This window comes from Cinclus cinclus, unplaced genomic scaffold, assembly GCF_963662255.1.
Source record: "Cinclus cinclus unplaced genomic scaffold, bCinCin1.1 SCAFFOLD_70, whole genome shotgun sequence".
Classification (NCBI taxonomy): domain Eukaryota; kingdom Metazoa; phylum Chordata; class Aves; order Passeriformes; family Cinclidae; genus Cinclus; species Cinclus cinclus.
In genome coordinates this window covers 685,420-713,141 of record NW_026912093.1, presented here as the reverse complement: position 1 = coordinate 713,141, position 27,722 = coordinate 685,420, and the positions used below count along the sequence as shown (strand labels likewise).

At 44.2% G+C, this 27,722-nt stretch overlaps 2 protein-coding genes across 2 annotated transcripts; both read left to right on the top strand.

The window, feature by feature from the left end:
- Positions 1 to 834: 834 nt before the first annotated feature.
- LOC134057230 (uncharacterized) lies at positions 835 to 6,795 on the top strand (the record flags this gene model as incomplete). The annotated part of the gene is made up of 6 exons (XM_062514227.1): positions 835 to 973; positions 1,081 to 1,157; positions 3,683 to 5,560; positions 5,624 to 5,717; positions 5,876 to 5,931; positions 6,548 to 6,795. Coding segments are annotated over 6 exons (2,492 nt in total), but the record flags the coding sequence as incomplete, so codon positions are not given.
- A 338-nt stretch (positions 6,796 to 7,133) lies between these two features.
- Positions 7,134 to 22,432, top strand: LOC134057228 (uncharacterized). The gene is made up of 7 exons (XM_062514226.1): positions 7,134 to 7,257; positions 16,472 to 16,610; positions 16,718 to 16,794; positions 19,320 to 21,197; positions 21,261 to 21,354; positions 21,513 to 21,568; positions 22,185 to 22,432. The coding sequence occupies exons 1-7, from the start codon at positions 7,134 to 7,136 to the stop codon at positions 22,430 to 22,432; spliced, it is 2,616 nt and encodes an 871-aa protein (XP_062370210.1).
- Positions 22,433 to 27,722: the final 5,290 nt, after the last annotated feature.

Sequence of the window (27,722 nt, the reverse complement as noted above, 5' to 3'; positions counted from 1 at the left end):
GGCCAAGAATCAAATGATTCATTGTGACATCAAGTGGCCTAAAAGGGCATGGGATGCATTGTGACACCACAGGGGTTAAGAGAAGCAAGGAACCATTGTGACCCAATGCAGGCTAACAATCTAAGAATCCCTTTTGACACCAGGGGGCGCAAAAGGACCACGGATCGACTCTTACAACATGGGGACCTATGGAAGCAAGGAACCATTATGACACCATGAAGGCCAAGAATCAAATGGTTCATTGTAAGACCAAGTGGCCTAAAAGGGCTTGGAATGCATTGTGACACCACAGATGTTAGCATATACATATACATTTAATAGTTAGTGGTAGTAATGCTAAGGCTGCAGTTTGTAGCTAGTGCAAGGTAGGCCCTGGGAACCAAGCCAGGGAATGTGCTGAGCTACAGAATAATGAGTTAAGGGCCAGTGGGGCGAAGAAGGACCAACTGGTTATTTATAGGAACAGTAGGGAATTTACTGATGAAGTACAATAAACAGGTGTGGGATTAATCTATAGTTCTAGTTTAGACAAGCATGTAGGATTTATAACCGTTAGAAAGGTATCTTATTGTCTTAACTTAGGCAGGCGTGCAAGAGTTATAACCTTTAGAAATGTTATCTCGAAAATGACTGCTGCCTTTGATGTGAAGTATGTGGACCATAGCATGTAGCCATGGTGAAGCAAGATTTGTAAAAGGGTATAAAACTGTGTAAGATTCACTAAGGGGTTGGGACTTTGACTTTGGACGCTAGTCCTCAGGTCCCCGGGCCCTGAATAAAGCACCGCACAAAACAACTTTGTTGATTTGTGTTTTACTCTTTGGGATCGGGCAGCAGTTTTTGGCGACCGCGGCAGGACTCCGGAGGTGGCTGGGGCGGTTCGCGAGCTGATCCACTCCACGCCGGCACCAGGTGATTCCTGGGGAGTCATCGACCCGCGCCCGACCCCGCGCCTGACGGACAACTGTAACAGGTAAGCCCTAAGGTGCTTTATTATTTGGTTTAGGTGCCTGCCTGATAAGTCGAGGCGGCGATCCTCACAGGGTTGGGCAGAAGACGTCTCTGGTTGGTAAAGCCTAGGCGCCGACCGTTAGACGCGGCGAAAGCTGCGCAGGATCGGCACTTGCCCCTCGCGGCGTCAAGAAGTGGCAAGTTTGGTTGGTTATTGGTTTATTGGTTAATAATTTGATAATCACTGTCTGTTGGTTTGTTGGTTAAATAATTTGATAATTAGTGTCTGTTGGTTTATTGGTTAATAATTTGATAATCACTGTCTGTTGGTTTGTTGGTTAAATAATTTGATAATTAGTGTCTGTTGGTTTATTGGTTAGTAATTTGATAATCACTGTCTGTTGGTTTGTTGGTTGATAATTTGATAATCAGTGTCTGTTAGTTTGTTGGTTGATGATTTGATAATCAGTGTCTGTTGGTTTGTTGGTTAATAATTCGATAATCAGTATCCGTTGGTTTATTGGTTAATAATTTGATAATCAATATCTGTTGTAGCCGTGACTGTTGGAAGTGTGTGAGATAGTATTGTGTGATTGTGTTATTATGATGCCATTTAAAACGTTTAAAGCTTTGGTTCAATCTAATGAAAAGGTTCCGGAAAATACTCCGTTAGGATGTTTGTTGGGGCGTTGGAAAAGAGAAGGGTTCCATCAAGAGTTAAAAAGGGAAAGGATGATTGATTATTGTAATCATTGGTGGCCACAATATGAAACTGGAAGTTCGGGGTGGCCCCTTAATGGGTCTATTGACCGTGGTGTGATATCCCCGTTAATGCAGTTTTTACGGGAAAATGAAAAATGGGATGAGATTCCTTATTTGGATTTGTTTTATACCCTAAAAGGCAAACCCGAATGGCAGAAAGAATGTGGTATTATGGTATTACAGGTAGAGGAACAAAATTGTCAAGGTTGTAGGCAAAGGAATAGGTGTAATGGTTGTTTGACAAAGCTGACAAGCCAGGAAGAGGACCTATCTTTGCTTGTAGCTCCTAGTGCCCCTCCTGCAGAATTAGCTTCGGAAGAGGAAGATAGTGATAAAGAAGAAAGAGAAATAATACAAACCCCAGAAATGGGGAAGGGCTCCCAGGAATCGATAATACCTTGTCCGGGGGAGCCATCTCCCGGTCATACCCGTAATATACCGAGAACCCCTATTGCAGAAAGAACTAGACAAGGGAGGAAAAATAGGGAAAAACCCCAACTGATAGCCCCTTTAAGGGAAGCTATGGGACCTCAGGGTGAGAAGGTGTTTATTAAAGTCCCGTTCTCACCTGGGGATCTGATAATTTGGAAACAAGCAGCAGGGTCATACCGGGAGGATCCGGACAAGGTTGCTCGAGTGGTAAAAATGATAATAAAAACACAAAATCCTGATTGGAATGATTTACAGGTGTTACTAGATACCTTGATGGATTCAACCGAGAAAGAGATGGTGTTACGGGCAATGACAGAACGAGCCAGGGAAATGTTGAGGGTACAAATGATGGATGGAACTCTAAATGACTTGGTCCCGAGAGAGGACCCCGGGTGGGATCCTAACACCAGTCGGGGTTGGAAAAGACTTCAAGTTTATCAAGAATTAATAATAGAAGGGATTAGAACGGGGATGCCAAAAACAATGAATTGGTCAAAACTGTATTCCATAAGACAGGATAAAAGTGAGTCCCCGTCAGCATTCCTGGAGCGGCTGAAGGAAACTGCACGCAGATTTACTAATTTAGAGGTTGATGGGGAGGCAGGGAAATTACAGTTGGCTTTGATTTTTATGGGGCAATCTCAGGATGATATTAGGAAAAAGCTGCAAAAGTTAGAAGGGGAGGACACTCGGAACCTAGAGAAAATGCTAGAAGTGGCATGGAAGGTATATAATAATAGAGAAAAAGAGACAGCAAAGAGACATCAGGCAAATATTTTAGCAGTATTGCAACACGCTACGGGAGGAAGCCCAAGAGGACGAGGACGGGGCCGGGGTGGTATGGGTCGAGGAAGGGGCATAATTCAGCAGAATTTGGGAAGGGGAGCAATGGGAGGATTGGGAAATCCCTTCGGGGGGCAAGGAAAATTGGGTCCTAATCAATGCGCCTTCTGCAGACAGTTAGGTCACTGGAAAAATGAATGTCCAGTCAAATGGGGAATGGGTAATGTGGGGAATGTAAATCCTATGGGAAACGCAGGAGCTACCACGGGGCCGGTAGATGTCGCTCAAGCATTTGTGTTAGGCAACTATCAAAATCAGAGCTGACTAGATCAGGATCTGAAGGTAGTATTGGAGGTAGGGGGACAAGAACGAGAATTTAGAGTTGATACGGGAGCAACACATTCGGTTTTGAATACAAAATTAGGGTTATTAAGTGATGCAAAAATTCAAGTAATAGGGGCAACTGGGCAAGTAGAAGAGAGGACATTTTTGCAGCCGTTAGACATAAAATTCGGGGGAAAAGAATTTGATCATCAATTCCTGTATATGCCTAATTGCCCAGAGTCACTGTTTGGAAGGGATCTGTTATCTCTTCTAAATGTGAGAATATTATTTGAAGGAGGACGAGTGAAATTAGAAATTCCTGATAAAGAAATATCTAGACTATTTGTGATTAAGGAGGTAGAGCCCACCCCAATTCCTGAAGAGGTTGAACAGGCAGTGGTACCTTGGGTTTGGGAAACCGGCACTCCAGGTAAGTCTAAGGCAGCTCAACCAGTAGTGGTTGAGCTAAAGGAGGGAGTCCAACCGGTAAGGATTAGACAATATCCGATTAAGTTAGAAGCTAGGAAAGGAGTAGCCCCCATGATTGCTCAATTCTTAATCCAAGGTATTTTGCAAGAATGTGAGTCAGAATTTAATACCCCAATTTTTCCAGTACGAAAACCCAATGGTAAATATAGGTTAGTTCAGGATCTGAGAGCTATAAATAATATAACCAAGGATATCCACCCAGTGGTGGCAAACCCCTATACTTTGTTAACATCTGTGTCTGAAAGATTTCAATGGTTTACAGTAATTGATTTAAAAGATGCTTTCTTCTGCATCCCTCTGGCATTTGAAAGTAGGAAATATTTTGCATTCGAGTGGGAAGACCCTGACTCTGGCCGGAAGAAACAGCTTACTTGGACACGACTTCCGCAAGGATTCAAGAATTCCCCCACAATATTTGGGAACCAGTTAGCCAAGGAATTGGAGGAATGGAAAACAACACAGGTAAAAGAATCTCCCTTTTCTCATGTAATACTTCAATATGTAGATGACATTTTCCTGGCCACAGAAGAAAGGGACATTTGCCTAAATTTAACTATAAGCTTATTGAACATGCTAGGCCAGGCTGGATATCGGGTCTCGAAAGAAAAGGCCCAACTCATCCGGACAAGTGTGTTATATTTGGGCTGTGAAATAACACAAGGAGTAAGGCGATTAGGAGCAAATAGAATTGAAGCCATCTGCACCATACCTATTCCCCGAAATCATCAGGAACTAAGATCCTTTCTAGGAATGGTAGGATGGTGCCGGCTGTGGATACCGAATTTCGGACTCCTGGCCAAACCCTTATATGAGGCACTAAAAGAGACACAGTTACGGTGGGACAAGCCACAGCAGAATGCATTCCAAGGGCTAAAGCAAGCACTAAAAGAAGCCCCGGCATTGGGACTACCTGATTTAACTAAGGACTTTCAATTATATGTAAATGAGAGACAGAGACTGGCTTTAGGAGTACTCACGCAAAAGTTGGGATCATGGAAGCGTCCGGTCGGCTATTTTTCGAAACAACTAGATGCAGTCAGCTCTGGATGGCCGTCCTGTTTGCGAGCCGTGGCAGCTACTGTACTATTGATTCAGGAATCAAGAAAATTGACTTTGGGTAAGAAAATAGAAGTGTTTGTGCCTCACATGGTGATAACAGTTCTGGAACAAAAAGGGGGGCATTGGTTGTCCTCCAGCAGAATGTTGCAATATCAAGCAATATTAAGGGAACAAGATGATGTTGAGCTAAAAGTAACTAACCATATCAATCCAGCAGAATTTCTCCGCAGTGAGCAGGAAGAAGGCGAATTGACCCACGACTGTGTGGAAGTCATTGAACAAGTCTTCGCTAGCCGCACTGACCTGAAAGACGTGCCATTGGAGTCTCCGGACTGGGAACTGTTTACAGATGGATCCAGTTTCGTCGAGAATGGGACCAGGTATGCGGGTTATGCGGTGGTAACGCTCCTCCAGGTCGTGGAAGCTAAAGCCCTCACCCCGGGAACATCAGCGCAGAAAGCAGAGATTGTGGCTTTGATTCACGCCTTGGTTTTGAGTCAAGGAAAGAAGGTAAATATATGGACTGACTCTAAATATGCATTTGGAGTTCTGCATGTCCATGGAGCATTATGGAAAGAAAGAGGACTGTTAAGTTCTCAAGGGACATCTATAAAACATCGAAACGAAATCCTATCTCTTTTGGATGCTGTGCATAAACCAGCTGCAGTAGCAGTAATGCATGTGAGAGGACATCAGAAGGAAGAAGGAAAAATCTTCCAAGGAAAGAATCTAGCAGATGCTACTGCTCGGAAAGTGGCACGTGAGGTTTGGACACAATTGGCATTGATTCCGACAAAGGTAAGCCCAGTCACTCCTCACCTAGAGCAGAAGCCCAATTACTCCTTAGAAGATGAAAGACTGGCCAGACTTGTGAATGCCCAGAAGAACGCGTTAGGGTGGTATGTGACCGACATAGGGCAAGTATTAGTACCTGTCAAGATCATGAAAATAATTTTAGAAGCAGAACACAACAAATGCCACTGGGGGGCAGAGGTATTGGTTAAATTTTTAAAGAAAGAAATCATTTCTAACCAGATGTTGACTTTAGCTAAACGAGTTAATGCAATGTGCCCAGTCTGTATAAAGAACAATCCTGTAGTGAGGAAGCAGATTCAATTAGGAAAATTACAGGTAGGACCAGAGCCAGGTGATTATTGGCAAGTTGACTTTTCAGAGTTGCCCAGGGCTCAAGGGTACAGATACCTTCTGGTATATGTATGTACTTTTTCGGGATGGCCCGAGGCTTTTCCGTGCAGAACTAACCAGGCTAAGGAGGTGGTCAAAACCTTATTAAGGGAAATTATTCCTAGGTTTGGAGTACCCCTGGGAATTTCATCAGATAGGGGACCACATTTTGTGGCCGGAATAGTACAAGACATAGCACGAGTGCTCGATGTTAAATGGAATTTACATACCCCATGGAGACCTCAATCAAGTGGGCAGGTAGAAAGAATGAATCAGACATTGAAAGGTCAGATTAAGAAAATCTGTCAAGAAGCTAAGATTCAATGGCCGCAAGCATTACCATTGGCTTTGTTAAGAATCAGGATTAAACCCAGGGAAAAGGTAGGAGTAAGTCCATATGAAATACTATATGGCAGACCATATCATGCAACAACATTAAAAGGTGATCCTCACGTGGTTGGGGACCAAATGCTCTTTAACTATGTTCTATCTCTTAACAAGACTCTTACAGCTTTGAGAGGTGCTTTGCAGTGGAACCGCCCTCTGCCGCTGGAAAATCCAGTCCATGACATCCAACCAGGAGACCGGGTGTATGTAAAGAACTGGAGCACGGACCCCTTGAAGGAATCATGGGAGGGTCCACGTCAGGTGATTATGACAACCTTCACGGCGGCAAAAGTCGAGGGCATCAACAACTGGATCCACTACACCCGGATCAAGAAAGTCCCTACTCATTGGGAAGTGCAGCCACTGTCTTCCACCAAGATGGTTATTCGAGCCAAACCCACCGACCCAAGGCCTACATCTTAATCATTGGACTGATCATGTCATGTCAAGTAACTTTAACTCATGAATCTGTTGTGATTACTGTTCTAGAGCCGGTGACTATGGCGGTTGAAGGAATGAATGTAAATCTGACTTGTTCATTCACCAATGACCAGGGAGCTGGATCCGAAGAAGTCAATGTAAGATGGAAAAAGGATATGGATTGGGTAGACACAGGTATTGTCACAACTTGGGATATGAAAACACAAATGGGAAACACTACCCTACAATTGATAAATGTAACTTCGGGATCTGAAGACAAGTATTTATGTGGAGTCTGGATCAGAGATAGTTTCGACTACGGTAACTTGAAATTACGGGTAATGTCATTATTAGGGGATGGTACCAAGAAGGGGGATGTTGAGGTCATTCCAACCTCAGCCTATGTAGACATGTGGGACAGTCCTCCTTTGCGAATGAATTGTACTTTCCGATTGAAAAACGAGTGTGAATATGGGATACGAGTTAAGTGGTGGAGGGAAAATTCTCAGGGAATGTGGAATCAAATCAGCGAAGGAGTTAGCTGGTGGTCCGAAGGAACCGTGGGAGGAGGATGGTTAAATATTACTGATCTGAAGATTGGGAAATTCGGAAGTAGATACTTGTGTATAGTCTCATGTGGAGAAATGGGTGACTTTGGAATACGAAACGTCAGGGCTTGGTCGCATTTGAGAGGTGGAATCACTGGCCAACGTGGGGTCTATAGTGGGCGGGGACATGCAATAACTGCAGTTTATCTTAATAGCATCAGAGGAACTCACAGAAGAACTCGAGCCATAGATGTAACATTTCCCCGCAGTCAGGAACAGGAAAATTTGATAGTAGGATTAATTCGGGACTTTGGTAAAGTGCAGAATGTTTCCTCGATTACAGCTTGTTTACCTTTACCACAGGCAGCCGGGGAGCCGATACCGTGGGGAATCATCCCAGTAAAAACTTTACCCAGGGCATTCGTGGATTTTACTTGGAGTTGTAAATTGATACCAAAGGAGTATGTAGAAAAGAAGGAAGGATGCCAATTAATTAGGAATATGTTGGAAAAAGATTGCCAGCAAATGCCAGGCTACTATGCGTGGGTTAGTAAAATGAACAAATGCATTGTGGAAGGACCAATAAGGGAACCCTGTAATAAGGTTTGGATGCAGGTAAAACGCACAAGAAATGAAGAAGTATGTCAAAACATTACGCAATCACAGTCTTTAGAAGACGATTGGGGAGCAATTTGGGGACCAAGTTTATTAGAGACATATAGTTACCTAGGAACTGTGAATTGGTGCATTGAATGGATAGGAAATAAGAACCAGACTTATACTAGAGTATTAACAACAGAGACAGCTCAGAGGACATCAACTGGGACAACAGAGACATGGAATTGTTCACGAGTTATTACTTGTGATACTCCAGAAGCAGAAATAGGTTTGGTACCAGTAAGAGTGTTACTCAAGTGGGGATGTGAATGTAGAGGGTACAATCATACAATTAGGGGAGAGATGGCCGGTAACAAACAAGTAGATTGCAAAACTACCACTATCAGAAGCCCTGGTAACTTGGTCTGGGTAATGGGACATGGGAAATGGACCACTCATATACCGATCGATGGGATGGTAACTCAAATAACTTTAGGAGTTCCTACCTTATGTCCATTCTGGAAACAATCTAAACTTAATAAACAAGAAATACAGGCCAGGCAAAGGAGAGACATAGGAGATGAAATTATTGAAGAAAATGAGTGGCATGAACCGTCAGGGGGAGTAAAATTCGGATGGGCACTAGAATCTTTATTTGCACCTATCTCCACATATCGAAATAGGGAAATGTTGTATAGACTCCTGGGACAGACCGAAAGATTAGCAGCAGCCACCAAGAAGGGATTTAAAGATTTAAATTCACAATTACAGGCAACCACTCGGATGACATTGCAAAACCGGATGGCATTAGATATGCTGTTACTAAGAGAGCATGGAGTTTGTGGATATCTGCATGGGAAGACAGATCATTGCTGTATTCATATCCCAAATGTGACAAAGGAAGTAGAAAAAGATATAGATCAATTGGAGAATATTGAATCTAAAACTAGGGAAATAGCAAAAGATGCGGAATATAACTGGATTGGAGCAATATTCAGCTCTCTAGGGATCCAGGTCCCTGGTTGGATATCCTCAATTGTTCAATATGCAATAATATTGTTGATATTAATTGGAGTTGTGTATGGAGTTTACAGATGTCTTCTAGGAGTAATCACCAGAGAAGGAATTCATACCCGGAGAATAATGAAGGCTATGACCAGGAACGGACAACCGGCTGGGAACACACCGCCTCCTTCGTGCTTAGAGACGGTTACATGAAGAATGGAGGGAAGAAGTTGAGCATCCTTGCAGAAGATTGAAGGATGCTCAAAAGGGGGGAGTTGTTAGCATATACATATACATTTAATAGTTAGTGGTAGTAATGCTAAGGCTGCAGTTTGTAGCTAGTGCAAGGTAGGCCCTGGGAACTAAGCCAGGGAATGTGCTGAGCTACAGAATAATGAGTTAAGGGCCAGTGGGGCGAAGAAGGACCAACTGGTTATTTATAGGAACAGTAGGGAATTTACTGATGAAGTACAATAAACAGGTGTGGGATTAATCTATAGTTCTAGTTTAGACAAGCATGTAGGATTTATAACCGTTAGAAAGGTATCTTATTGTCTTAACTTAGGCAGGCGTGCAAGAGTTATAACCTTTAGAAATGTTATCTCGAAAATGACTGCCGCCTTTGATGTGAAGTATGTGGACCATAGCATGTAGCCATGGTGAAGTAAGATTTGTAAAGGGGTATAAAACTGTGTAAGATTCACTAAGGGGTTGGGACTTTGACTTTGGACGCTAGTCCTCAGGTCCCCGGGCCCTGAATAAAGCACCGCACAAAACAACTTTGTTGATTTGTGTTTTACTCTTTGGGATCGGGCAGCAAAGAGGTTAAGAGAAGCAAGGAACCATTGTGACCCAATGCAGGCTAACAATCTAATGATCCCTTGTGGCACCAGGGTGTATAAAAAGGGAGAGGGATGGATTGTTACAGCATGGGGACCAATAGAAGCAAGGATCTATTATGCCACTGTGGAGGCCAAGAATCAAATGATTCATTGTGACATCAAGTGGCCTAAAAGGGCATGGGATGCATTGTGACAGCACAGGGGTTAAGAGAAGCAAGGATCCATTGTGACCCAATGGAGGCTAATAATCCCAGGATCCCATTTGACACCAGGGGTCGTAAAAGGGCCAGGGATGAATTGTGACAGCATGGGGCCCAATAGAAACAAGGAACCATTATGACACCATGGAGGCCAAGAATCAAATGATTCATTGTGACATCAAGTGGCCTAAAAGGGCATGGGATGCATTGTGACAGCACAGAGGTTAAGAGAAGCAAGGAACCATTGTGACCCAATGCAGGCTAACAATCTAATGATCCCTTGTGACACCAATGGGCCTAAAAGGGCCAGGGATGAATTGTTACAGCACGGGGACCAATAGAAGCAAGGATCTATTATGCCACCATGGAGGCCAAGAATCAAATAATTCATTGTGACATCATGTGGCCTAAAAGGGCATGGGATGCATTGTGACACCACAGGGGTTAAGAGAAGCAAGGAACCATTGTGACCCAATGCAGGCTAACAATCTAAGAATCCCTTTTGACACCAGGGGGCGCAAAAGGACCACGGATGAACTGTGACAGCATGGCGACCTATAGAAGCAAGGAACCATTATGACACCATGAAGGCCAAGAATCAAATGGTTCATTGTAAGACCAAGTGGCCTAAAATGGCATGTAATGCATTGTGACACCACAGAGGTTAAGAGAAGCAAGGAACCATTGTGACCCAATGCAGGCTAACAATCCAATGATCCCATTTGACACCAGGGGGCGTAAAAGGGCCAGGGATGAATTGTGAAAGCATGGGGCCCAATAGAAACAAGAAACCATTATGACACCATGGAGGCCAAGATTCAAATGATTCATTGTGACAGCAAGTGGCCTAAAATGGCATGGAATGCATTGTGACACCACCGAGGTTAAGAGAAGGAAGGAACCATTGTTACCCAATGGAGGCTAACAATCTAATGGTCCCTTGTGACACCAATGGGCCTAAAAGGGCCAGGGATGAATTGTGAAAGCATGGGGCCCAATTAAAACCTGGTACAATTATGCCACCATGTAGGCCAAAAATCAAATGATTCATTGTGACATCAAGTGGCCTAAAAGGGCATGGGATGCATTGTGACACCACAGGGGCTAAGAGAAGCAAGGAACCATTGTGACCCAATGCAGGCTAACAATCTAAGAATCCCTTTTGACACCAGGGGGCGCAAAAGGACCACGGATGAACTCTGACAGCATGGGGACCTATAGAAGCAAGGAACCCTTATGACACCATGAAGGCCAAGAATCAAATGGTTCATTGTGAGACCAAGTGGCCTAAAAGGGCTTGGAATGCATTGTGACAGCACAGAGGTTAAGAGAAGCAAGGAACCATTGTGACCCAATGCAGGCTAACCATCTAATGATCCCTTGTGGCACCAGGGGGTATAAGAAGGGCCAGGGATGGATTGTTACAGCACGGGGACCAATAGAATCAAGGATCTATTATGCCACCGTGGAGGCCAAGAATCAAATGATTCATTGTGACATCATGTGGCCTAAAAGGGCATGGGATGCATTGTGACACCACAGAGGTTAAGAGAAGCAAGGATCCATTGTGACCCAATGGAGGCTAATAATCCCGGTATCCCATTTGACACCAGGGGGCGTAAAAGGGCCAGGGATGAATTGTGACAGCATGGGGCCCAATAGAAACAAGGAACCATTATGACACCATGGAGGCCAAGAATCAAGTGATTCATTGTGACATCAAGTGGCCTAAAAGGGCATGTGATGCATTGTGACACCACAGAGGTTAAGAGAAGCAAGGAACCATTGTGACCCAATGCAGGCTAATAATAACAGGATCCCTTTTGGCACCAGGGGGCCTAAAAGGGCCAGGGATGGATTGTTACAGCATGGGGACCAATAGAAGCAAGGATCTATTATGCCACCATGGAGGCCAAGAATCAAATAATTCATTGTGACATCAAGTGGCCTAAAAGGGCATGGGATGCATTGTGACAGCACAGGGGTTAAGAGAAGCAAGGATCCATTGTGACCCAATGCAGGCTAACAATCTAATGATCCCTTTTGACACCAATGGGCCTAAAAGGGGCAGGGATGTATTTTGAAAGCATGGGGCCCAATGAAAACCTGGTACAATTACGCCACCATGGAGGCCAAGAATCAAATGATTCATTGTGACATCAAGTGGCCTAAAAGGGCATGGGATGCATTATGACACCACAGGGGTAAGGAGAAGCAAGGAACCATTGTGACCCAATGCAGGCTAACAATCTAATGATCCCTTCTGACACCAGCGGGCGCAAAAGGACCACGGATCGACTCTGACAACATGGGGACCTATAGAAGCAAGGAACCATTATGACACCATGTAGGCCAAGAATCAAATGGTTCATTGTAAGACCAAGTGGCCTAAAAGGGCTTGGAATGCATTGTGACAGCACAGAGGTTAAGAGAAGGAAGGAACCATTGTGACCCAATGCAGGCTAACCATCTAATGATCCCTTGTGGCACCAGGGGGTATAAAAAGGGCCAGGGATGGATTGTTACAGCACGGGGACCAATAGAAGCAAGGATCTATTATGCCACCATGGAGGCCAAGAATCAAATGATTCATTGTGACATCAAGTGGCCTAAAAGTGCATGGGATGCATTGTGACAGCACAGGGGTTAAGAGAAGCAAGGATCCATTGTGAGCCAATGGAGGCTAATAATCCCAGGATCCCTTTTGACACCAGGGGGCGTAAAAGGGCCAGGGATGAATTGTGACAGTATGGGGCCCAATAGAAACAAGGAACCATTATGACAGCATGGAGGCCAAGAATCAAATGATTCATTGTGACATCAAGTGGCCTAAAAGGGCATGGGATGCATTGTGACACCACAGAGGTTAAGAGAAGCAAGGAACCATTGTGACCCAATGCAGGCTAACAATCTAATGATCCCTTGTGACACCAATGGGCCTAAAAGGGGCAGGGATGAATTGTGAAAGCATGGGGCCCAAGTAAAACCTGGTACAATTATGCCACCATGGAGGCCAAGAATCAAATGATTCATTGTGACATCAAGTGGCCTAAAAGGGCATGGGATGCATTGTGACACCACAGGGTTTAAGAGAAGCAAGGAACCATTGTGACCCAATGCAGGCTAACAATCTAAGAATCCCTTTTGACACCAGGGGGCGCAAAAGGACCACGGATGAACTCTGACAGCAAGGGGACCTATAGAAGCAAGGAACCATTATGACACCATGAAGGCCACGAATCAAATGGTTCATTGTAAGACCAAGTGGCCTAAAAGGGCTTGGAATGCATTGTGACACCACAGAGGTTAAGAGAAGCAAGGATCCATTGTGACCCAATGCAGGCTAGCAATCTAATGATCCCTTGTGGCACCAGGGGGTATAAAAAGGGCCAGGAATGGATTGTTACAGCACGGGGACCAATAGAAGCAAGGATCTATTATGCCACCCTGGAGGCCAAGAATCAAATGATTCATTGTGACATCAAGTGGCCTAAAAGTGCATGGGATGCATTGTGACAGCACAGGGGTTAAGAGAAGCAAGGATCCATTGTGACCCAATGGAGGCTAACAATTTAATAATCCCTTTGACACCCATGGGCCTAAAAGGGGCAGGAATGAATTGTGAGAGCATGGGGCCCAATTAAAACCTGCTACAATTACGCCACCATGGAGGCCAAGAATCAAATGATTCATTGTGACATCAAGTGGCCTAAAAGGGCATGGGATGCATTGTGACACCACAGGGGTTAAGAGAAGCAAGGAACCATTGTGACCCAATGCAGGCTAAACATCTAATGATCCCTTGTTGCTCCAGGGGGTTTAAAAAGGGCCAGGGATGGATTGTTACAGCACGGGGACCAATAGAAGCAAGGATCTATTATGCCACCATGGAGGCCAAGAATCAAATGATTCATTGTGACATCAAGTGGCCTAAAAGTGCATGGGATGCATTGTGACAGCACAGGGGTTAAGAGAAGCAAGGATCCATTGTGACCCAATGGAGGCTAACAATCTAATAATCCCTTGTGACACCAATGGGCCTAAAAGGGGCAGGGATTTATTGTGAAAGCATGGGGCCCAATTAAAACCTGGTACAATTACGCCACCATGGAGGCCAAGAATCAAATGATTCATTGTGACATCAAGTGGCCTAAAAGGGCATGGGATGCATTGTGACACCACAGGGGTTAAGAGAAGCAAGGAACCATTGTGACCCAATGCAGGCTAACAATCTAAGAATCCCTTTTGACACCAGGGGGCGCAAAAGGACCACGGATGGATTCTGACAGCATGGGGACCTATAGAAGCAAGGAACCATTATGACACCATGAAGGCCAAGAATCAAATGGTTCATTGTAAGACCAAGCGGCCTAAAAGCGCTTGGAATGCATTGTGATACCACAGAGGTAAAGAGAAGCAAGGAACCATTGTGACCCAATGCAGGCTAACAATCTAATGATCCCTTGTGACACCAATGGGCCTAAAAGGGCCAGGGATGAATTGTTACAGCACGGGGACCAATAGAAGCAAGGATCTATTATGCCACCATGGAGGCCAAGAATCAAATAATTCATTGCGACATCAAGTGGCCTAAAAGGGCATGGGATGCATTGTGACAGCACAAGGGTTAAGAGAAGCAAGGATCCATTGTGACCCAATGGAGGCTAACAATCTAATGATCGCTTTTGATACCAATGGGCCTAAAAGGGGCAGGGATGAATTGTTACAGTACGGGGACCAATAGAAGCAGGGATCTATTATGCCACCATGGAGGCCCAGAATCAAATGATTCATTGTGACATCAAGTGGCCTAAAAGGGCATGGGATGCATTATGACACCAGAGGGGTAAGGAGAAGCAAGGAACCATTGTGACCCAATGCAGGCTAACAATCTAAGAATCCCTTTTGACACCAGGGGGCGCAAAAGGACCACGGATGAACTCTGACAGCATGGGGACCTATAGAAGCAAGGAACCATTATGACACCATGTAGGCCAAGAATCAAATGGTTCATTGTAAGACCAAGTGGCCTAAAAGGGCTTGGAATGCATTGTGACACCACAGAGGTTAAGAGAAGCAAGGAACCATTGTGACCCAATGCAGGCTAACCATCTAATGATCCCTTGTGGCACCAGGGGGTATAAAAAGGGCCAGGGATGGATTGTTACAGCACGGGGACCAATAGAAGCAAGGATCTATTATGGCCCCGTGGAGGCCAAGAATCAAATGATTCATTGTGACATCAAGTGGCCTAAAAGTGCATGGGATGCATTGTGACAGCACAGGGGTTAAGAGAAGCAAGGATCCATTGTGACCCAATGGAGGCTAATAATCCCAGGATCCCATTTGACACCAGGGGGCGTAAAAGGGCCAGGGATGAATTGTGACAGCATGGGGACCAATAGAAACAAGGAACCATTATGACAGCATGGAGGCCAAGAATCAAATGATTCATTGTGACATCAAGTGGCCTAAAAGGGCATGGGATGCATTGTGACACCACAGAGGTTAAGAGAAGCAAGGAACCATTGTGACCCAATGCAGGCTAACAATCTAATGATCCCTTGTGACACCAATGGGCCTAAAAGGGGCAGGGATGAATTGTGAAAGCATGGGGCCCAAGTAAAACCTGGTACAATTATGCCACCATGGAGGCCAAGAATCAAATGATTCATTGTGACATCAAGTGGCCTAAAAGGGCATGGGATGCATTGTGACACCACAGGGGTTAAGAGAAGCAAGGAACCATTGTGACCCAATGCAGGCTAACAATCTAAGAATCCCTTTTGACACCAGGGGGCGCAAAAGGACCACGGATCGACTCTTACAACATGGGGACCTATGGAAGCAAGGAACCATTATGACACCATGAAGGCCAAGAATCAAATGGTTCATTGTAAGACCAAGTGGCCTAAAAGGGCTTGGAATGCATTGTGACACCACAGATGTTAGCATATACATATACATTTAATAGTTAGTGGTAGTAATGCTAAGGCTGCAGTTTGTAGCTAGTGCAAGGTAGGCCCTGGGAACCAAGCCAGGGAATGTGCTGAGCTACAGAATAATGAGTTAAGGGCCAGTGGGGCGAAGAAGGACCAACTGGTTATTTATAGGAACAGTAGGGAATTTACTGATGAAGTACAATAAACAGGTGTGGGATTAATCTATAGTTCTAGTTTAGACAAGCATGTAGGATTTATAACCGTTAGAAAGGTATCTTATTGTCTTAACTTAGGCAGGCGTGCAAGAGTTATAACCTTTAGAAATGTTATCTCGAAAATGACTGCTGCCTTTGATGTGAAGTATGTGGACCATAGCATGTAGCCATGGTGAAGCAAGATTTGTAAAAGGGTATAAAACTGTGTAAGATTCACTAAGGGGTTGGGACTTTGACTTTGGACGCTAGTCCTCAGGTCCCCGGGCCCTGAATAAAGCACCGCACAAAACAACTTTGTTGATTTGTGTTTTACTCTTTGGGATCGGGCAGCAGTTTTTGGCGACCGCGGCAGGACTCCGGAGGTGGCTGGGGCGGTTCGCGAGCTGATCCACTCCACGCCGGCACCAGGTGATTCCTGGGGAGTCATCGACCCGCGCCCGACCCCGCGCCTGACGGACAACTGTAACAGGTAAGCCCTAAGGTGCTTTATTATTTGGTTTAGGTGCCTGCCTGATAAGTCGAGGCGGCGATCCTCACAGGGTTGGGCAGAAGACGTCTCTGGTTGGTAAAGCCTAGGCGCCGACCGTTAGACGCGGCGAAAGCTGCGCAGGATCGGCACTTGCCCCTCGCGGCGTCAAGAAGTGGCAAGTTTGGTTGGTTATTGGTTTATTGGTTAATAATTTGATAATCACTGTCTGTTGGTTTGTTGGTTAAATAATTTGATAATTAGTGTCTGTTGGTTTATTGGTTAATAATTTGATAATCACTGTCTGTTGGTTTGTTGGTTAAATAATTTGATAATTAGTGTCTGTTGGTTTATTGGTTAGTAATTTGATAATCACTGTCTGTTGGTTTGTTGGTTGATAATTTGATAATCAGTGTCTGTTAGTTTGTTGGTTGATGATTTGATAATCAGTGTCTGTTGGTTTGTTGGTTAATAATTCGATAATCAGTATCCGTTGGTTTATTGGTTAATAATTTGATAATCAATATCTGTTGTAGCCGTGACTGTTGGAAGTGTGTGAGATAGTATTGTGTGATTGTGTTATTATGATGCCATTTAAAACGTTTAAAGCTTTGGTTCAATCTAATGAAAAGGTTCCGGAAAATACTCCGTTAGGATGTTTGTTGGGGCGTTGGAAAAGAGAAGGGTTCCATCAAGAGTTAAAAAGGGAAAGGATGATTGATTATTGTAATCATTGGTGGCCACAATATGAAACTGGAAGTTCGGGGTGGCCCCTTAATGGGTCTATTGACCGTGGTGTGATATCCCCGTTAATGCAGTTTTTACGGGAAAATGAAAAATGGGATGAGATTCCTTATTTGGATTTGTTTTATACCCTAAAAGGCAAACCCGAATGGCAGAAAGAATGTGGTATTATGGTATTACAGGTAGAGGAACAAAATTGTCAAGGTTGTAGGCAAAGGAATAGGTGTAATGGTTGTTTGACAAAGCTGACAAGCCAGGAAGAGGACCTATCTTTGCTTGTAGCTCCTAGTGCCCCTCCTGCAGAATTAGCTTCGGAAGAGGAAGATAGTGATAAAGAAGAAAGAGAAATAATACAAACCCCAGAAATGGGGAAGGGCTCCCAGGAATCGATAATACCTTGTCCGGGGGAGCCATCTCCCGGTCATACCCGTAATATACCGAGAACCCCTATTGCAGAAAGAACTAGACAAGGGAGGAAAAATAGGGAAAAACCCCAACTGATAGCCCCTTTAAGGGAAGCTATGGGACCTCAGGGTGAGAAGGTGTTTATTAAAGTCCCGTTCTCACCTGGGGATCTGATAATTTGGAAACAAGCAGCAGGGTCATACCGGGAGGATCCGGACAAGGTTGCTCGAGTGGTAAAAATGATAATAAAAACACAAAATCCTGATTGGAATGATTTACAGGTGTTACTAGATACCTTGATGGATTCAACCGAGAAAGAGATGGTGTTACGGGCAATGACAGAACGAGCCAGGGAAATGTTGAGGGTACAAATGATGGATGGAACTCTAAATGACTTGGTCCCGAGAGAGGACCCCGGGTGGGATCCTAACACCAGTCGGGGTTGGAAAAGACTTCAAGTTTATCAAGAATTAATAATAGAAGGGATTAGAACGGGGATGCCAAAAACAATGAATTGGTCAAAACTGTATTCCATAAGACAGGATAAAAGTGAGTCCCCGTCAGCATTCCTGGAGCGGCTGAAGGAAACTGCACGCAGATTTACTAATTTAGAGGTTGATGGGGAGGCAGGGAAATTACAGTTGGCTTTGATTTTTATGGGGCAATCTCAGGATGATATTAGGAAAAAGCTGCAAAAGTTAGAAGGGGAGGACACTCGGAACCTAGAGAAAATGCTAGAAGTGGCATGGAAGGTATATAATAATAGAGAAAAAGAGACAGCAAAGAGACATCAGGCAAATATTTTAGCAGTATTGCAACACGCTACGGGAGGAAGCCCAAGAGGACGAGGACGGGGCCGGGGTGGTATGGGTCGAGGAAGGGGCATAATTCAGCAGAATTTGGGAAGGGGAGCAATGGGAGGATTGGGAAATCCCTTCGGGGGGCAAGGAAAATTGGGTCCTAATCAATGCGCCTTCTGCAGACAGTTAGGTCACTGGAAAAATGAATGTCCAGTCAAATGGGGAATGGGTAATGTGGGGAATGTAAATCCTATGGGAAACGCAGGAGCTACCACGGGGCCGGTAGATGTCGCTCAAGCATTTGTGTTAGGCAACTATCAAAATCAGAGCTGACTAGATCAGGATCTGAAGGTAGTATTGGAGGTAGGGGGACAAGAACGAGAATTTAGAGTTGATACGGGAGCAACACATTCGGTTTTGAATACAAAATTAGGGTTATTAAGTGATGCAAAAATTCAAGTAATAGGGGCAACTGGGCAAGTAGAAGAGAGGACATTTTTGCAGCCGTTAGACATAAAATTCGGGGGAAAAGAATTTGATCATCAATTCCTGTATATGCCTAATTGCCCAGAGTCACTGTTTGGAAGGGATCTGTTATCTCTTCTAAATGTGAGAATATTATTTGAAGGAGGACGAGTGAAATTAGAAATTCCTGATAAAGAAATATCTAGACTATTTGTGATTAAGGAGGTAGAGCCCACCCCAATTCCTGAAGAGGTTGAACAGGCAGTGGTACCTTGGGTTTGGGAAACCGGCACTCCAGGTAAGTCTAAGGCAGCTCAACCAGTAGTGGTTGAGCTAAAGGAGGGAGTCCAACCGGTAAGGATTAGACAATATCCGATTAAGTTAGAAGCTAGGAAAGGAGTAGCCCCCATGATTGCTCAATTCTTAATCCAAGGTATTTTGCAAGAATGTGAGTCAGAATTTAATACCCCAATTTTTCCAGTACGAAAACCCAATGGTAAATATAGGTTAGTTCAGGATCTGAGAGCTATAAATAATATAACCAAGGATATCCACCCAGTGGTGGCAAACCCCTATACTTTGTTAACATCTGTGTCTGAAAGATTTCAATGGTTTACAGTAATTGATTTAAAAGATGCTTTCTTCTGCATCCCTCTGGCATTTGAAAGTAGGAAATATTTTGCATTCGAGTGGGAAGACCCTGACTCTGGCCGGAAGAAACAGCTTACTTGGACACGACTTCCGCAAGGATTCAAGAATTCCCCCACAATATTTGGGAACCAGTTAGCCAAGGAATTGGAGGAATGGAAAACAACACAGGTAAAAGAATCTCCCTTTTCTCATGTAATACTTCAATATGTAGATGACATTTTCCTGGCCACAGAAGAAAGGGACATTTGCCTAAATTTAACTATAAGCTTATTGAACATGCTAGGCCAGGCTGGATATCGGGTCTCGAAAGAAAAGGCCCAACTCATCCGGACAAGTGTGTTATATTTGGGCTGTGAAATAACACAAGGAGTAAGGCGATTAGGAGCAAATAGAATTGAAGCCATCTGCACCATACCTATTCCCCGAAATCATCAGGAACTAAGATCCTTTCTAGGAATGGTAGGATGGTGCCGGCTGTGGATACCGAATTTCGGACTCCTGGCCAAACCCTTATATGAGGCACTAAAAGAGACACAGTTACGGTGGGACAAGCCACAGCAGAATGCATTCCAAGGGCTAAAGCAAGCACTAAAAGAAGCCCCGGCATTGGGACTACCTGATTTAACTAAGGACTTTCAATTATATGTAAATGAGAGACAGAGACTGGCTTTAGGAGTACTCACGCAAAAGTTGGGATCATGGAAGCGTCCGGTCGGCTATTTTTCGAAACAACTAGATGCAGTCAGCTCTGGATGGCCGTCCTGTTTGCGAGCCGTGGCAGCTACTGTACTATTGATTCAGGAATCAAGAAAATTGACTTTGGGTAAGAAAATAGAAGTGTTTGTGCCTCACATGGTGATAACAGTTCTGGAACAAAAAGGGGGGCATTGGTTGTCCTCCAGCAGAATGTTGCAATATCAAGCAATATTAAGGGAACAAGATGATGTTGAGCTAAAAGTAACTAACCATATCAATCCAGCAGAATTTCTCCGCAGTGAGCAGGAAGAAGGCGAATTGACCCACGACTGTGTGGAAGTCATTGAACAAGTCTTCGCTAGCCGCACTGACCTGAAAGACGTGCCATTGGAGTCTCCGGACTGGGAACTGTTTACAGATGGATCCAGTTTCGTCGAGAATGGGACCAGGTATGCGGGTTATGCGGTGGTAACGCTCCTCCAGGTCGTGGAAGCTAAAGCCCTCACCCCGGGAACATCAGCGCAGAAAGCAGAGATTGTGGCTTTGATTCACGCCTTGGTTTTGAGTCAAGGAAAGAAGGTAAATATATGGACTGACTCTAAATATGCATTTGGAGTTCTGCATGTCCATGGAGCATTATGGAAAGAAAGAGGACTGTTAAGTTCTCAAGGGACATCTATAAAACATCGAAACGAAATCCTATCTCTTTTGGATGCTGTGCATAAACCAGCTGCAGTAGCAGTAATGCATGTGAGAGGACATCAGAAGGAAGAAGGAAAAATCTTCCAAGGAAAGAATCTAGCAGATGCTACTGCTCGGAAAGTGGCACGTGAGGTTTGGACACAATTGGCATTGATTCCGACAAAGGTAAGCCCAGTCACTCCTCACCTAGAGCAGAAGCCCAATTACTCCTTAGAAGATGAAAGACTGGCCAGACTTGTGAATGCCCAGAAGAACGCGTTAGGGTGGTATGTGACCGACATAGGGCAAGTATTAGTACCTGTCAAGATCATGAAAATAATTTTAGAAGCAGAACACAACAAATGCCACTGGGGGGCAGAGGTATTGGTTAAATTTTTAAAGAAAGAAATCATTTCTAACCAGATGTTGACTTTAGCTAAACGAGTTAATGCAATGTGCCCAGTCTGTATAAAGAACAATCCTGTAGTGAGGAAGCAGATTCAATTAGGAAAATTACAGGTAGGACCAGAGCCAGGTGATTATTGGCAAGTTGACTTTTCAGAGTTGCCCAGGGCTCAAGGGTACAGATACCTTCTGGTATATGTATGTACTTTTTCGGGATGGCCCGAGGCTTTTCCGTGCAGAACTAACCAGGCTAAGGAGGTGGTCAAAACCTTATTAAGGGAAATTATTCCTAGGTTTGGAGTACCCCTGGGAATTTCATCAGATAGGGGACCACATTTTGTGGCCGGAATAGTACAAGACATAGCACGAGTGCTCGATGTTAAATGGAATTTACATACCCCATGGAGACCTCAATCAAGTGGGCAGGTAGAAAGAATGAATCAGACATTGAAAGGTCAGATTAAGAAAATCTGTCAAGAAGCTAAGATTCAATGGCCGCAAGCATTACCATTGGCTTTGTTAAGAATCAGGATTAAACCCAGGGAAAAGGTAGGAGTAAGTCCATATGAAATACTATATGGCAGACCATATCATGCAACAACATTAAAAGGTGATCCTCACGTGGTTGGGGACCAAATGCTCTTTAACTATGTTCTATCTCTTAACAAGACTCTTACAGCTTTGAGAGGTGCTTTGCAGTGGAACCGCCCTCTGCCGCTGGAAAATCCAGTCCATGACATCCAACCAGGAGACCGGGTGTATGTAAAGAACTGGAGCACGGACCCCTTGAAGGAATCATGGGAGGGTCCACGTCAGGTGATTATGACAACCTTCACGGCGGCAAAAGTCGAGGGCATCAACAACTGGATCCACTACACCCGGATCAAGAAAGTCCCTACTCATTGGGAAGTGCAGCCACTGTCTTCCACCAAGATGGTTATTCGAGCCAAACCCACCGACCCAAGGCCTACATCTTAATCATTGGACTGATCATGTCATGTCAAGTAACTTTAACTCATGAATCTGTTGTGATTACTGTTCTAGAGCCGGTGACTATGGCGGTTGAAGGAATGAATGTAAATCTGACTTGTTCATTCACCAATGACCAGGGAGCTGGATCCGAAGAAGTCAATGTAAGATGGAAAAAGGATATGGATTGGGTAGACACAGGTATTGTCACAACTTGGGATATGAAAACACAAATGGGAAACACTACCCTACAATTGATAAATGTAACTTCGGGATCTGAAGACAAGTATTTATGTGGAGTCTGGATCAGAGATAGTTTCGACTACGGTAACTTGAAATTACGGGTAATGTCATTATTAGGGGATGGTACCAAGAAGGGGGATGTTGAGGTCATTCCAACCTCAGCCTATGTAGACATGTGGGACAGTCCTCCTTTGCGAATGAATTGTACTTTCCGATTGAAAAACGAGTGTGAATATGGGATACGAGTTAAGTGGTGGAGGGAAAATTCTCAGGGAATGTGGAATCAAATCAGCGAAGGAGTTAGCTGGTGGTCCGAAGGAACCGTGGGAGGAGGATGGTTAAATATTACTGATCTGAAGATTGGGAAATTCGGAAGTAGATACTTGTGTATAGTCTCATGTGGAGAAATGGGTGACTTTGGAATACGAAACGTCAGGGCTTGGTCGCATTTGAGAGGTGGAATCACTGGCCAACGTGGGGTCTATAGTGGGCGGGGACATGCAATAACTGCAGTTTATCTTAATAGCATCAGAGGAACTCACAGAAGAACTCGAGCCATAGATGTAACATTTCCCCGCAGTCAGGAACAGGAAAATTTGATAGTAGGATTAATTCGGGACTTTGGTAAAGTGCAGAATGTTTCCTCGATTACAGCTTGTTTACCTTTACCACAGGCAGCCGGGGAGCCGATACCGTGGGGAATCATCCCAGTAAAAACTTTACCCAGGGCATTCGTGGATTTTACTTGGAGTTGTAAATTGATACCAAAGGAGTATGTAGAAAAGAAGGAAGGATGCCAATTAATTAGGAATATGTTGGAAAAAGATTGCCAGCAAATGCCAGGCTACTATGCGTGGGTTAGTAAAATGAACAAATGCATTGTGGAAGGACCAATAAGGGAACCCTGTAATAAGGTTTGGATGCAGGTAAAACGCACAAGAAATGAAGAAGTATGTCAAAACATTACGCAATCACAGTCTTTAGAAGACGATTGGGGAGCAATTTGGGGACCAAGTTTATTAGAGACATATAGTTACCTAGGAACTGTGAATTGGTGCATTGAATGGATAGGAAATAAGAACCAGACTTATACTAGAGTATTAACAACAGAGACAGCTCAGAGGACATCAACTGGGACAACAGAGACATGGAATTGTTCACGAGTTATTACTTGTGATACTCCAGAAGCAGAAATAGGTTTGGTACCAGTAAGAGTGTTACTCAAGTGGGGATGTGAATGTAGAGGGTACAATCATACAATTAGGGGAGAGATGGCCGGTAACAAACAAGTAGATTGCAAAACTACCACTATCAGAAGCCCTGGTAACTTGGTCTGGGTAATGGGACATGGGAAATGGACCACTCATATACCGATCGATGGGATGGTAACTCAAATAACTTTAGGAGTTCCTACCTTATGTCCATTCTGGAAACAATCTAAACTTAATAAACAAGAAATACAGGCCAGGCAAAGGAGAGACATAGGAGATGAAATTATTGAAGAAAATGAGTGGCATGAACCGTCAGGGGGAGTAAAATTCGGATGGGCACTAGAATCTTTATTTGCACCTATCTCCACATATCGAAATAGGGAAATGTTGTATAGACTCCTGGGACAGACCGAAAGATTAGCAGCAGCCACCAAGAAGGGATTTAAAGATTTAAATTCACAATTACAGGCAACCACTCGGATGACATTGCAAAACCGGATGGCATTAGATATGCTGTTACTAAGAGAGCATGGAGTTTGTGGATATCTGCATGGGAAGACAGATCATTGCTGTATTCATATCCCAAATGTGACAAAGGAAGTAGAAAAAGATATAGATCAATTGGAGAATATTGAATCTAAAACTAGGGAAATAGCAAAAGATGCGGAATATAACTGGATTGGAGCAATATTCAGCTCTCTAGGGATCCAGGTCCCTGGTTGGATATCCTCAATTGTTCAATATGCAATAATATTGTTGATATTAATTGGAGTTGTGTATGGAGTTTACAGATGTCTTCTAGGAGTAATCACCAGAGAAGGAATTCATACCCGGAGAATAATGAAGGCTATGACCAGGAACGGACAACCGGCTGGGAACACACCGCCTCCTTCGTGCTTAGAGACGGTTACATGAAGAATGGAGGGAAGAAGTTGAGCATCCTTGCAGAAGATTGAAGGATGCTCAAAAGGGGGGAGTTGTTAGCATATACATATACATTTAATAGTTAGTGGTAGTAATGCTAAGGCTGCAGTTTGTAGCTAGTGCAAGGTAGGCCCTGGGAACTAAGCCAGGGAATGTGCTGAGCTACAGAATAATGAGTTAAGGGCCAGTGGGGCGAAGAAGGACCAACTGGTTATTTATAGGAACAGTAGGGAATTTACTGATGAAGTACAATAAACAGGTGTGGGATTAATCTATAGTTCTAGTTTAGACAAGCATGTAGGATTTATAACCGTTAGAAAGGTATCTTATTGTCTTAACTTAGGCAGGCGTGCAAGAGTTATAACCTTTAGAAATGTTATCTCGAAAATGACTGCCGCCTTTGATGTGAAGTATGTGGACCATAGCATGTAGCCATGGTGAAGTAAGATTTGTAAAGGGGTATAAAACTGTGTAAGATTCACTAAGGGGTTGGGACTTTGACTTTGGACGCTAGTCCTCAGGTCCCCGGGCCCTGAATAAAGCACCGCACAAAACAACTTTGTTGATTTGTGTTTTACTCTTTGGGATCGGGCAGCAAAGAGGTTAAGAGAAGCAAGGAACCATTGTGACCCAATGCAGGCTAACAATCTAATGATCCCTTGTGGCACCAGGGTGTATAAAAAGGGAGAGGGATGGATTGTTACAGCATGGGGACCAATAGAAGCAAGGATCTATTATGCCACTGTGGAGGCCAAGAATCAAATGATTCATTGTGACATCAAGTGGCCTAAAAGGGCATGGGATGCATTGTGACAGCACAGGGGTTAAGAGAAGCAAGGATCCATTGTGACCCAATGGAGGCTAATAATCCCAGGATCCCATTTGACACCAGGGGTCGTAAAAGGGCCAGGGATGAATTGTGACAGCATGGGGCCCAATAGAAACAAGGAACCATTATGACACCATGGAGGCCAAGAATCAAATGATTCATTGTGACATCAAGTGGCCTAAAAGGGCATGGGATGCATTGTGACAGCACAGAGGTTAAGAGAAGCAAGGAACCATTGTGACCCAATGCAGGCTAACAATCTAATGATCCCTTGTGACACCAATGGGCCTAAAAGGGCCAGGGATGAATTGTTACAGCACGGGGACCAATAGAAGCAAGGATCTATTATGCCACCATGGAGGCCAAGAATCAAATAATTCATTGTGACATCATGTGGCCTAAAAGGGCATGGGATGCATTGTGACACCACAGGGGTTAAGAGAAGCAAGGAACCATTGTGACCCAATGCAGGCTAACAATCTAAGAATCCCTTTTGACACCAGGGGGCGCAAAAGGACCACGGATGAACTGTGACAGCATGGCGACCTATAGAAGCAAGGAACCATTATGACACCATGAAGGCCAAGAATCAAATGGTTCATTGTAAGACCAAGTGGCCTAAAATGGCATGTAATGCATTGTGACACCACAGAGGTTAAGAGAAGCAAGGAACCATTGTGACCCAATGCAGGCTAACAATCCAATGATCCCATTTGACACCAGGGGGCGTAAAAGGGCCAGGGATGAATTGTGAAAGCATGGGGCCCAATAGAAACAAGAAACCATTATGACACCATGGAGGCCAAGATTCAAATGATTCATTGTGACAGCAAGTGGCCTAAAATGGCATGGAATGCATTGTGACACCACCGAGGTTAAGAGAAGGAAGGAACCATTGTTACCCAATGGAGGCTAACAATCTAATGGTCCCTTGTGACACCAATGGGCCTAAAAGGGCCAGGGATGAATTGTGAAAGCATGGGGCCCAATTAAAACCTGGTACAATTATGCCACCATGTAGGCCAAAAATCAAATGATTCATTGTGACATCAAGTGGCCTAAAAGGGCATGGGATGCATTGTGACACCACAGGGGCTAAGAGAAGCAAGGAACCATTGTGACCCAAGGCAGGCTAACAATCTTAGAATCCCTTTTGACACCAGGGGGCGCAAAAGGACCACGGATGAACTGTGACAGCATGGGGACCTATAGAAGCAAGGAACCATTATGACACCATGAAGGCCAAGAATCAAATGGTTCATTGTAAGACCAAGTGGCCTAAAAGGGCTTGGAATGCATTGTGACACCACAGAGGTTAAGCGAAGCAAGGAACCATTGTGACCCAATGCAGGCTAACAATCTAATGATCCATTGTGACACCTGGGGTTGCAATAGGGCCAGGGATGAATTGTGAAAGCATGGGGCACAATAAAAACATGGAAATATTATGACACAATAGAGGCCAAGACTCAAATGACTCATTGTAACACCAAGTGGCCTAAAAGGGCATGGGATGCATTGTGACACCACAGGGGCTAAGAGAAGCAAGGAACCATTGTGACCCAATGCAGGCTAACAATCTAATGATCCCTTGTGACACCAGGGGGCCTAAAATGGCCAGGGATGGATTGTTACAGCACGGGGACCAATAGAAGCAAGGATCTATTATGTCACCATGGAGGCCAAGAATCAAATGATTCATTGTGACATCAAGTCATGCCTAAAAGGGCATGGGATGCATTGTGACACCACAGGGGTTAAGAGAAGCAAGGATCCATTGTGACCCAATGGAGGCTAATAATCCCAGGATCCCATTTGACACCACGGGGCGTAAAAGGGCCAGGGATGAATTGTGACAGCATGGGGACCTATAGAAACAAGGAACCATTATGACACCATGGAGGCGAAGAATCAAATGATTCTTTGTGACATCAAGTGGCCTAAAATGGCATGGAATGCATTGTGACACCACAGAGGTTAAGAGAAGCAAGGAACCATTGTTACCCAATGGAGGCTAACAATCTAATGGTCCCTTGTGACACCAATGAGCCTAAAAGGGCCAGGGATGAATTGTGAAAGCATGGGGCCCAAT

Bases quoted from the DNA above. Each gene is read 5' to 3' on its own strand.
- LOC134057228 (XM_062514226.1), top strand. From the start codon at position 7,134: ATGTCATTATTAGGGGATGGTACCAAGAAGGGGGATGTTGAGGTCATT. The intron at 7,258-16,471 runs GTGAATATGGGA...GGGATCGGGCAG, and splicing joins TTTCCGATTGAAAAACGAGT to CAGTTTTTGGCGACCGCGGC. The intron at 16,611-16,717 runs GTAAGCCCTAAG...GGTAAAGCCTAG, and splicing joins CTGACGGACAACTGTAACAG to GCGCCGACCGTTAGACGCGG.